The sequence below is a fragment of the Hydra viridissima genome, unplaced genomic scaffold (genome assembly GCF_058129835.1).
Source record: "Hydra viridissima isolate aposymbiotic clone 2 unplaced genomic scaffold, HvirCarnegie_v1 scaffold_1, whole genome shotgun sequence".
NCBI classification, from domain to species: Eukaryota; Metazoa; Cnidaria; class Hydrozoa; order Anthoathecata; family Hydridae; genus Hydra; species Hydra viridissima.
Window position 1 is genome coordinate 1,594,829 of NW_028324300.1, and position 12,524 is coordinate 1,607,352.

Consider the following 12,524-nt stretch of genomic DNA (forward strand, 5'->3'; position numbering starts at 1 on the left):
TACGATACGTTCCGATAAAATATCGTTTGGTTTTCAAAACTTTTCAATATTTTACAAAATTTTGTATTAGATATAACTAAATGTTAAGTTGTTTTATATTAGATATTTTACAATATTTTGTATTAGATTTAACTAAATGTTAAGTTATTTGCAATATATTTTCTCAATTTATTGATTAAAATATTGATAAAAAATAATAATCGCCTACTTTTTAACGCCGTTTTTTAGATTAAGTTGTTAAAAACGGCTCAGGCAGTTAGGAGAACAATCCAACTGTTTTTTTTTTAAAATAAAAACATACCGTGGTGTGACCTAACAAAGTCCTATGCTTTAAGAAAGTCCTAAATTAAAAATTGACAAATTTCGTATATATAAAAGAATCATTTGCGGAAAATAATTCTGTTGTTTAAACTAGATATCTAGTTAGATAAAATAACTAAATTTTTTTCTTTAAATGTTTATTTTATGTATACGAAACTTGTCATTTCTTAAATTAGGACTTTCTTAAAGCATAGGACTTTGTTAGGTCACACCACGGTAAGCGCTCCAAAATATTTTTTTTTTTTAAAAAAGAAAAAGTTATTCTTTAAATATTCGTAACAATTGTGGTTTATTCGATTAAAACTCATTGTTAAAGTCCGCTTTTTTAATAATAAAAAATACTTATGTGATTAAAATATCGTCTAGCTGAAATGTTGCCGCTAATTGTAGCGAATGGAAACTTTCGCTACCGGTTTCGGCCGAAACCGAATTCAAAATTTCTGCTTCGACAACCTTTTACTTATTCTGTTTCGGCCAAAATTACGGTTCAAACTACTACTGTAATGAACCAAAACTTTTTATAGGGAGGTTTTTTCTTTAAGTTTAGAAAACTTGTTTTTATTTAGTGTGGGATCATGATGATTTCCTAATTATATTGATGTTTTATTCGTTTGTGGGTAAATCAGTTATCAATTACAAAAATTGAAGTAATCATTAATTGAAATCACGTGACAATTGAATCAAGTTACTATTCTCAAATCATTCTTTAAGCGATCATCAAATATTAAAATATTTTCACATGTTCTATTTTTTATCAAATCATGTTACATACTGATCGTTTAAATGCTTTATGTCCCATAAATCATTACAAAAACAAATCTATTTTATTTTTTCATTACAAAAACAAATCTATTTTATTTTGAATTCGGTTTTTATATATACGAAATTTGTCAATTTTTAATTTAGGACTTTCTTAAAGCATAGGACTTTGTTAGGTCACACAACGGTATGTTTTTATTTAAAAAAATAAACAGCTGGATTGTTCTATAGATATATATATAGAGATAAGTTGTTCCGTTGCGAAATTTGTTAGAACGTTATCTTAATATAACTAGGGGTAGTCATTTTGAGGGAATTTTTGAAAACGAAGTACATACCCAGCTAAAGTTGGAGCAAATATGCTAAAACTTAGTCAAAATTTTTTTTAGGTCAATTGGGTGACTTTTAAGTCCCCCTCAAGACTAAAGTTGTTAAGAAATTGTACTTCAAAAAAGGAAAAATAGGGTATGTTCAGAGTGTTTGAGTGTTTTTTTTTTTTCGTTATTTGTTATCTATATTTTCATTTTAAAAGGGTACGTCATCATGTATTTTACATATTTTTGGTTAAAACGATATTTACGAAAGGAAAAAATGAAAATTTTACGTTACGCAAGAGGTTATGAAACCAGCAAATTATGTATTTTCATACTTAAAATTCATTCAGATCGACAGCCGGAAAAATTCCCGCTTAAATCAACCAAAAAAACAAACTATTTTGAACTAAACAAGTAATTTACCATTAAATAAAAATCTTTACAAATACTATCAAAACAAAAATTATGTATTAATTGAAATAAGTATTTTAAAATGAACAACAATTTCCTAAGTCTACAATTTCCTTTTCTTCGGTTTAGAGAGTGACATCAGGCTTTCTGATAGTTTTTTTTGTAATATTACTTTTTCTCACACCAAAAACCTTGAAAGTTGACCTCACTTTGTCGACAGTTAAAAGTCTGTTCTGCTTGTCATCTTCATTTTCGTATATTTGCACAAACTGCTGCATCATTCCGATTGCTCGTTCAGAATAATCATTGACAACAATTAACATTTTGGCAAAGTTTTCAAAATTCTTAAACGAGGACTGGGTGTGCCAATATTGGGGTGGAAGTGACAACCAGTCTCTAACTCTCTGATTATCCAACCCTATCATTGAAAAAATTAAATATGAAAACTCATTAACCAAAAGAGAGACGGTTGGTACCTTCATATTGTTTATGATATTAATCTCGTCTATTCGATCTTTGCTTCTATGTTTAAAAAAATCTGGATCCGGCATTTGGAAGGAAAGCAAAGCATCTGCAATGGCTGTTTTTTTATCCATAGAAATATTTTTATCCAAAAGAGCCAAGGGAATAATCATTGAATCAAGATACCATGTATGCTTATAAAGAGATGCTAACACAGCGTCTACTGCCTCCGGATTGGAGCAAACTTTCTTATACTCATTCATCTGAAAGATTGCATCAAGATCAGACGCAGGAGATTGAATCGCTTTATGTGCTTGAAGGTACCACCTTGTGTAAAAACATACAATGAACTCGCAGATGAGTTTCAAATCTTCGCGTAGATTATCATTTTCAGAAGTTTAAGGTAGTATAAACTCTTGCCTAAAAACCTAGCATGATGAACAGCTCCAGTTTTCTTTAATTTGAAATGTGCAGAAGGGGATAAATACTGCATGGTTAGTTCAGCCAACTCTCTTCGGTCATTCCTCATATTGCGTTTCTTAGTAATATAAGTCTCACAGTAATCTAAAGTTTTCGTTGCAGCTTCCTTCAAAACTGTTCCTTCCACGGTTTCCAATCAAAAGAGGTCAGGTTATTTTTGTCGTATTTGAATTTATGGTTCTCAAACATATGTTTGAACTTTACGAATAAATGATTTTCAGGCCCTACGCTATTCTCTTTTATCACTGCTTCACAGAAATGAACCATTCTAAGCTCAACGATATGATGCCTACATGCTAGTAGAAGAAGGTATTTGTCTACCTCTCTTGCAATCCTAATAAGTGATCCTTTCTTAGACCCAGTATTACTTGAAGTTGTATCAAAGCATACTCCGCATACTTTTGAAATGAGGTCATATTCTTCTAGTATTTTCATGATTCCTATATATATATCTTCACCTGAAGAAGACGGCAAGGCAGGTACTCCAAGAAGATGTGACACCCCCTCAATGTTAACGAGTACAGCTAATCTTTCATTCTTCAGTCTTTTTCCATGATTCATTTCAAACAAAGTCTTTCCGTCAAAATGAATTATACAGGGAAAACGGCTTTTTTCCACGGCCTTCTTTATATCTAATTTAGCAATTTCTGCAGTATCCTTGGCAGTTTTTTTCATCTTCCTTAATGCTGTTGAAGCACTGGCTTTGCATTTTGCGATATCAACTCCACAATCTTGAAGAATTGCTCCAGTTACTTTTTGTAAGACATTGGGGGAGATATCATTTGCAGTAGCTATGATAGATACATTTCCATCAAAAATATTCTTAGGGACTTTGGCAGTAATGTTATGATCATCTGCTCTTCTATGATTCCAAACTTCGGGTTCAAATTCTGAACCAGAATCAGCGCTAGTGTCAGTGAAACTCAAGTCTAATTCTGAGGTAGCATCAATCTTAGGAGATTCATCTTCTAGCCTTGTCCTCTTCCTCATACCTTCAGAAAACTAAAATTTGTTTTAACATAGTGTATGTGTTTTAACAAATAATGTATGTTGAATTAGCAAATTTTAATAAAAAAGGTCAAAGTAACCCACTAAAAACAACATAAAACCTTTTTGCTAAATTTTCTATCTTCTGATCCGAAACTAAAACGTCTCAGTCCTTCCTGGTCTTCCAAAAAAGTTAAATCATCGTGCTTATCTTTATCTGAGCGTTTTTTATCCTTCCTAATTTGGTTCTTTAAATCTGTAGAACCAATCCAAAACAGCTTTTTCAAAAATGAAATGAACTCCCCTTGATTAACCTTGTCTCTAGCTGTTCCTCTGTATTTATTTCTACTCAAATCTGAATACTTCTTGTCCATCTTCATTAGGTTTTTGATAATATTTTTATCTGACATTACTTGAAATCCCGCTTTAAGCCATGGTCTTTTAACTAAGCCTAAAATGCATTCACAATCATCTACTTCACATCTCTTGTAACCCTGAATCTTGTTAGGAGGGCATGATAAAATTGTTGACTTCTTAACATTATGAGGAAGTAGTGATCTTCTGTAGGCAATGTGTTGAAGAATATCCATTCCAGTAGGGAGTTGAAGACCTTAAGAAAAAAAAAATCAATATTTTAATTTTTAACATAAAGTTTAAAATTCAAAACATTTTTTTAAAATTAGACATGTACATGTAATAGCTGGTTTAGCCTCATTTATGATAAAAAGTTTGCTTTTGCTTGATCTGAGAAACTTCCTCTTGCCAATATGTTTTACAATTTTTTTTTCCATTTTTGTATTTAATCTAAATAGATTTTATGGTTTGTAATTAGTTAAAAACTTCAATACAATTTTACTTTATATTGTAATTCAATTAATAACAATCAAGTAAATAGGAAAGTTATTTACAAAAATAAAATAATGTAACGCAATTTTTCTTGTTGTGTTATAAAATATTTCTTCCCATGATTATGTTGTCATAAAAATTTCTTACCGCAATGATTTAAATTTGTTTTGGATCTTCTGGACAAGGTCTGCTTTTATAATGTCCAATAGCTAAGGTGCTGATTTTATCATTTTGGATGATTCTTTTGTCATCGTTGGCGCTGAGAGCAACTTTATTTATTTCTTCGGTGTAAATGTCGTGAAGATGAGATTGGATGACGTTCATGGTTGCAAGCTTTTCTTTCTTCCATTAAGCAGTGTTTGTAATGTTTGTGAGTGATGTGATTTTTAACGACGCTATTCTTAACACCTTTGCATTTTTTGTGTTCTTCTTCTTTAAGAATCTTCTAGGAGTAGAGTTTAGGTCTAAGTCCGAAAAATTCTTTAATTTGCTTTCCTCCAGTCTCATCTTTGAACATTTCGATGACCTTTTTGTTTGCTCCAACTTTGAACCCGACGTTTTTAATGGCAGGATGGTTTTTGTCAAATTCGCTCGTGTCAAATTTGTTTTCAACGTCACCAGCAATATCTTTATAAAAATCTTCCGTTTCGATTTCGTAAATGAGTGAGTCTGTGTCAGTCATGAGAAGTTTTGCGCGATCACCGTATTTAGGTTTGATGTAGTCGTAGTTGAATTCAAACATGAGAGTTTTGCTGATGTCTAGGATGCAGATTCCTAAATAAATGGGTTTGTTGTAAACCAACTTTATTTTCTTCATGTGAACGGCAATCAAGTTTTCATCAAAAATGGTGCGACTTTCGAATTGGGTACTTTTGGATAATGTTAGAGCTTCTTTTTCTGTAGTGACAAGTCTGACGTCTACATGATTTTCAATGTTTTCCATGGTTTTTCCAAAGATGGAGTTGTTCATCAGTTTGAAAAAAGTCTTCTCAAATTCGTTGGTGGCTTTTGCTCTTTTGTATGGTTTCATCCAAGGTTCTTTTTTAAAGGTGAAGCCTCGATGAATTTTTGTAATGATCAATCCCATTCGTTCATAGAGTTTTAGGCTTTCATAATAGACGACGTATTCCTTTTTAGGGTTTAAATTTGGAACGAGTTTTTCAACTTTCCCAATGAGCATTCTTTCAGGAGCCAAAGGGTAATTGTTGTGTTTGTCGTGAAGATGGTCAGGGTAATCTAAATCAACTTCAAGAATGCAAGGCATGGATTTCCAATTTGAGAGTTCGTCTTCAGTCATCCATTTGAATCCTCCAACGGGAAGAGGTTTGCTCATTGCCCATCCGTACAAGTTGTTAGCGTCCAAGTACTGGATGAATTTCGATGGTTTTGAAGGGTCATATTTGTTCATGTATTTGTTATTACCTGTTCCAAGTCGGTTTGAAATCATGCTGATTCCACCTCGTACTCCCTTTTGTATCATGCAAAGCATATCAGGATCGCTCAGAAGTTCTAATTCAACTCCGGTCATTTCATAGCAAGCGTCTATAGCAAGTCCAAGGGAGGTGTAATACCAAACGGGATCTTGACCGTAATAATTAAGACACACGTCTCTGAAATTTTCAATAACATCTGCAAGTATCAGCACGTCTGAAACGTTGTAAAGCTCGTGGTAGTCTTTAAACTTGACACATTTAAATTCATTATAAACGTTTTGAGCGTGTGCATAGTCTTCATCTTCTATTTTAGTGTCGTTCAGTTTGGAGGAAAACGCTTCGATAGGAGGTAATTTTGTTTCAGAGAATTTTTTAATGGAGTCCACCCATTCGTAAGGGTAAACGCCTTTTTTCTTAATAAGTCAAACTGTTTTCCGGAGTAAGATTTAGCAACGTTTTTCCATTGGTCGTTGGTTAGGTCTTTAGCCAAAGTGTCTAAACTGAAAGCCATGAATTTGAAGCTGTCAATAAACCTTAGCTCTTTCCATACTTCCCGAAGTTTTCCAGTTTTTTTATCAATATATTCTCTCACTTTGATATGTTTTGAGAAGCTGATGTATTTTTCATCGTTGTTGGGTATGCATTTTAATTTTCCACCTAATTTCTTGATGAACAAATGGCTATCGAAACATGACAAATTGTGTAATAGGATGGGTATGAATTTTGGAATTTGATATTTTTTATTGCAAGCATCTTGCGCAGCTCCACGATACTTTCCAGTAAAATGGCAGTGATCGCGCACTTGATCTTTTTTAAGATTTTTTTTGCAAATGTGGCATTGTGTTGCATTTTTAAAATTCTTTTCATCCTCATCAGTCATGACCACCTTTTCCTTAAAATCAATCTTGTTCCAAATTTTTGTAAGGTCTGTTTCGAGACTGTTTACAAACTTTTGCGCAACGTCGTCATCATCGCTTTCTGCTGTGTACGTGACAGGTTTTCCTTTATAAATGGTTTCATCGAAGCATTTGATGTAATAGCAGAAGGAGCTAGGAACGTGTTTTTGGTATTTTTTGGGGTACGACTCTTTGTCATTATATTCAGTGTTGTCATCAATGGGTTTGATGAAACTTTCAAAGTCGGCATACACCACAAAGGGGACTCTCATGGACATGTTGTAGTTTTTAAACTGAATGGTTGTCCCATCTTCAGGAAGTTCGATTCGGACTGAGATGTGATTATAGCAGTCAACTCGATGTTTTTGGAGCTTTTCTTCTTGGTCATAAGCTTGGAGACAATTTCTGCAAAAATGTTGTTTTCTTTTTCCTTTTGTTACTGAAGAGCCAGCCAATCGACTGAAGCTTTTAATGAGGCAATAATGGTTAGTGTCTTCGTTTGAGATGAGAAGCAAATCAACAGTATGCTTTCGATCTAAAATTTTGGATATTCGTAAAGGATGAAGTTTTTTTTCATTATACCCAAAGATGTTGATGCTAATGTCTGGATTGATCTTTTCAAACTTATCAATTTGATCGTAATCGACAGGAAATTTAATTCCTTCCCATTTCAACTCTTCCGATTTTTTAATCAAGTCTTCATCAATTTTTCGATTACGCATATTTTTTAGATTTAACGCTCTGGTGACAGACCATTTAAAACATTTGTTGTCGTTGTTTTCCATGTTGATGATGGCCTTCTTGTTTTTCAGTTCAGGAGGGAGATCAATGTAGGAAGAACCGCTGAAACGCTCCCAATCGATAATGTTAACTTCTACTTTCAAAATTTTGGAAACTTTCCAATTGGATCCTTCCTTGTTGTAATTGGACATGTTTTCAAGAATTCTTTCTTTCCATGTTTCAAAGCTTTCCCTTTTGTCAGTCGCATCGTGAACAATATCGTATTTGGACGGGAAGACCACAGTGCGAAGAGTTTCTTCTCCAGTAGCAATATTCACACGCGTCATTTCGCAGGTTAAAACAAGGTTCGTTTTTGTGTTTTTTTTAATGACTGCTTAATGGATAAGAAAGAAAAGCTTGCAACCATGAACGTCATCCTATCCCATCTTCACGACATTTACACCGAAGAAATAAATAAAGTTGCTCTCAGCGCCAACGATGACAAAAGAATCATCCAAAATGATAAAATCAGCACCTTAGCTATTGGACATTATAAAAGCAGACCTTGTCCAGAAGATCCAAAACAAATTTAAATCATTGCGGTAAGAAATTTTTATGACAACATAATCATGGGAAGAAATATTTTATAACACAACAAGAAAAAATTTTATAACTTAACGGAAAGAAAACAAATATTATTTCATCGCTTAGTGTAATGTTGCAAATCATCTTTAAGCCTAGTTTCTATAAATCTAATAAAGCTCTTGGGACTCGATACTGCTCTCGAAAAACGTTTTCAGAAACATCTTCGTTAAAAAAGCGGCCATTAAACTAAAATGAAATTGAAAAACAAAACAAAAATATAATTTCTGCGCCTATTTATTATCATTTCTGATTTTGTTCGATAAAAAATCATTGAAAAAACATCGAAATTTAGTAATTTTAAGTAATGTTTTAAACACCAATCTCTCGAGGCAATCGGTGGCGAAGCTCATTTTCTGCAACTTCGAAATCCGAAAAAGTTAAATCCATGTTCCAACTTTAATTTTACACAGTTTTTTAAACACCAAATATTAGAATGTAAAAATATTTACAAAAATAGAATAGACAGCACAGCCTACTTAATGACTAAAATGAATTTGTTAAGTAGGCCTACTTAATAAAAATTTTAAAAAAATTGTTGTTTTCAATGACGTTTTACGAATAAAAAAAAGTACGTGAATTTTAGTGACGTATACGTTTTATGCTTTATAGCAATGGCCGAAAAAAATACAAACAGCGGTAAATTCATCGAGTTTACGCATTTTTTTACGTAAAAATAATTTACTTAAAAAATTACGTTTTTACGAAAGATTTTTTTTCTCGAAAAAAATTTCGAATTGTTTATAGCAATGGCCCCTTGCTTCAAATAAATGAGTTTAAAAAAGCGGTAGCTAAATAAAACACTGTTTTAAAAGCGAGTGTTATTAAAACTCGGTTTTGTTGGTGTGAATAGGGTGTAAGAATGATATTCTTACGCATGGCTCGATCTTTATAAATAATTTATCTAAACAAGATAAACTACTTATAAAATATCTCTTTACAAATTGGTCAACATCATAACAATATTAAAGATTGATAAATTTATATCAAGTGAAAAAAAAGAAATAAGGATGTTAGGATTATTACCCAATGAAATCGACTTTTAGTCGATTAGTAGGAAACTCATAGTCGATTAAATCGACTTTTTGATTTTTCAAAGTCGACTAATTTCGGCTTTCGACTAGTTTTTAAACTTTTAGTGGATTTAGTCGAAGTCGACTACAACACTATTTTTTTTTGCATTTAATTACTTTAAAAGTACTATTCAAAACTTTATGAAACTTTAACCATATTATTAAAAAGTAATTTTTACTCTCAACTTAATTTTCTAAAATCTTTTTTAAAAAAAATTTTTTGATATGAAGTTTTTAATTCTTGAAAAATTTGTACTTTTTGACTTGGATATCGAAATGGTTATCGAAACGGGGAAAAAGTCTTGGTGTTTTAGGTTGGGGCAAACTGAACTTTGTGTCCCGATGAAAGTTGCTAAATGGGACAGTATGTTGTTCCAATTGAAATATTAAGAAGTCCCAAATTATATGAAACGGAACCATGACGTTCTCTACTACAGGCCTGTTTTGTGTGGGCTTGTTATTTACGAATGTAGAGAATCATTTCTCCACGCACAGACTAGTTCTCAAAATAGAAGATGTAATGTCATATATGATATATTGTGAATTATTTTTATGTAATATAATGTAAATAAACTTATATACACGTTTTTTTTTTTTTTTATGATAAACTTTTTTATAAGAAACTAGTGCTAGAAGCGATCTATGAAGAAACTTTCAATACCAAAGTGTCTTCTCCATCGTCAGTACTCTCAAACTGGGCTTATCACCTTGATGCGAAACAAACCTAGAGATCCAAAACAACTGAGAGACAACATGAAAGTTATCAAACTTTTGGCCAGATCCGTTACTTTATTTGCTGTTGTTTCTTTCCAAAAAACATTTGCAATTTTTGGCATAACTACTTAATGGATCCGATGGATTGCCGTAATGGAAAAAAGGACTATGTCTATGCTTCAATGTCTATGTAAAAGATTAAACTTTAAATCTTAAAGTATTAGATACCTGTTACGTCATATTTATTCATTTTGTTGAGCTCTGAGCTCCTAATATAAAAAAAAACAACCAAAGAAAACAAAGAAAACAACACAAATTTGTGTCAGAAAAATGTTTATTTCGCTTAATGTGCAATAAAAAGTTTCCTATCATTTAAATAAAGCAATAAAATCTCCTCGTTTTTTATTCTTTGGTTAGCATTTCTCCCCTTAGTATCGTTGTATCCCGATATTTTGCAAAAATTACGTAAAAATGACACCTAAACGAGACAGCTGTCTCGTCTCGTTTGTGTCTCGAACTTTACTTTGCACACATCTTAAATGTCCTGATGACTTTCTCTCAAGGGGACACACCTTTTAATGAACCGTCTCGTTTCGTCTCGATTGAAAAAAAGAAAAAAAAAACCAGACGCAGATGCTTATTCTTGGAAACTTTTTTAAAAAAAAACATTAATTTCCTTTATTTTGAAATTAAAATTAAGATTTTAAAATAAATATAATTAATGTTTTTAAGAAGAAAAAATAAAATAAAAATTTTATTGAATATGATAATTTGTTAGTGTAAAATAACTAATAAAATAACTGATATCTAATGTCATATCGTCAGGTTAGAATTATTTTGTTTTATCTCCAATTTTAAACGTTGGGAGAAAATGAGTTACTTTTAAAATACATTTTATTTAAAAAAAAATTTTTCTAAATAGTTTCTTTAAATATAAATTATTTAAAGAATAAGTTATTATTTCTTTAAAAAGTAATAGTAAAATTTTAAATAATTTTTACTAATAGAAAAAAATCAAAAACTTTCTTTCAACGTTTAAAATGGGAGATAGAACAAAATAATTCTAACCTGACGGTTTTGCAAATGTTCTTATTGAGGTACTGCACATTGTTTGCCGAATTCGATCGCAAATAACAGGGCGGCTGGAACAGAAACAAAAGGAGACATTTTTCCATCCTTCTAGTAATAACGTATTGTGACCTCTTTATTTCTGATCAAAAGGCAGTTTTTCTCGAAAAATATTATTCAACTCGAAAACAACGTATTTTTAGTAACCACTTGTGCTTTAATAATCAAGACTTTCCGACGATCCTAATTTAGGATTTAAAAGATGTTAGAGATATGGATCTTATCATCGATTTCGGTCAAAAAGCAAAGCTTAAAACCTCCTAGGAGTTCATGAGAATGTTTTTGTTGACAAAAATTCGACCAAAATTAATTGCAATATAGATAGCTCGTAAATCATTTAATCTTTGTTTTACTAGATGAGGTTAATCATTCGATTTTTGTAGTGAAAATTAGCAAGTGTTGCACTCATGAACGCGTTTTTATTTAAGCATACGTTTATTATTCTGCTGCATAGACACAATCATAGGCGCCGAGTTCACGGGGGCAACAGGAGCAGTGGCCCCCCAGAAATTTATACTAATGATATACAATCACGGATTATTATGGGGGTGAATAGATACTCTCGCCCTCATGGTAATCTGTGATAATATATTATTAGTATAAATTTCCAGGGGGGGGGGGGGCCACTGTCCCTGTTACCCCTGTGAACTCGCCGACTATGGACACAATTTACACTTTTTTTGCACAACAGGTTTTGCCAGATATTTTTTGATTTAAAATAATTGGATTTGGAGAAATTTAAGAAATATCTTTTAGATTGTGTAATTAGATTGAGCCGTTTATAAGGAAAAAGTCTTTGCTGTGAGATTCGATCCAGGCGAGTGTAACGATGAAGCTTTTAGTGTAAATTTGGACTTATCATGAACATAGTAAAAATACTGGATTTATCAACTTTACAACTCATAAGTTGTGGAAAGTGTTAAAAAGTGTGGATTTAATTTCTCTTTAAAACAAATGAACTAAAAATAGTCTTATTGATTTCCTTTTCTTTATTTTTGCTTAAATAAATTATTTGATATTTTTGTATTAAGTATATTAATTTTAAATTTAACAACCTCTAACCTAATTCTATAGGTTAAAATTGAGACTTCCTGATTTCAAAACGTAATAATGCAACCAGTTTTGTTAGTGACGAATACTTCAACTTGGTGGAGAAATTTCATCGCAGTGATATCTTCGTTCAGAAAATAATTTTAATTGTAGTTTTTATTTAGCTCATGTTAACAAAATTTTTACTTCTAGTTTAATAACGGAAACGTTTAACTTTTGTTCTCATTTTTGTTGACGCTCGCCAACCTATCACCTCATCATTGTAGATATACAGTGCGACAAAACTAT

The 12,524-nt window shown here is 31.8% G+C and overlaps 1 protein-coding gene and 1 pseudogene across 2 annotated transcripts; both read right to left on the reverse strand.

Annotated features, from left to right (window-relative positions):
- Positions 1–1,773: 1,773 nt before the first annotated feature.
- Positions 1,774–4,642, reverse strand: LOC149892843 (uncharacterized; annotated as a pseudogene). The gene is made up of 3 exons (XR_016448573.1): positions 4,426–4,642; positions 3,857–4,344; positions 1,774–3,749 (listed from the first exon to the last, which is right to left on the reverse strand). The product of XR_016448573.1 is annotated as an uncharacterized LOC149892843 (transcript).
- A 964-nt stretch (positions 4,643–5,606) lies between these two features.
- On the reverse strand, positions 5,607–7,976 carry LOC149892844 (uncharacterized). The gene is made up of 3 exons (XM_090081367.1): positions 6,816–7,976; positions 5,746–6,261; positions 5,607–5,636 (listed from the first exon to the last, which is right to left on the reverse strand). Exons 1-3 carry the CDS (start codon positions 7,974–7,976, stop codon positions 5,607–5,609), a joined length of 1,707 nt encoding a protein of 568 aa, XP_089937493.1.
- Positions 7,977–12,524: the final 4,548 nt, after the last annotated feature.

What these genes read in the sequence shown, in the direction of transcription:
- LOC149892844 (XM_090081367.1), bottom strand. Translation starts at nt 7,976, where the DNA reads ATGACGCGTGTGAATATTGCTACTGGAGAAGAAACTCTTCGCACTGTG. An exon ending in AAAATCTTAAAAAAGATCAA is followed by an intron (nt 6,262 to 6,815) that starts GTGCGCGATCAC and finishes AAATGTGTCAAG; the next exon opens with TTTAAAGACTACCACGAGCT. An exon ending in AAAGAATGCTCATTGGGAAA is followed by an intron (nt 5,637 to 5,745) that starts GTTGAAAAACTC and finishes AAATTCATCGAG; the next exon opens with GCTTCACCTTTAAAAAAGAA.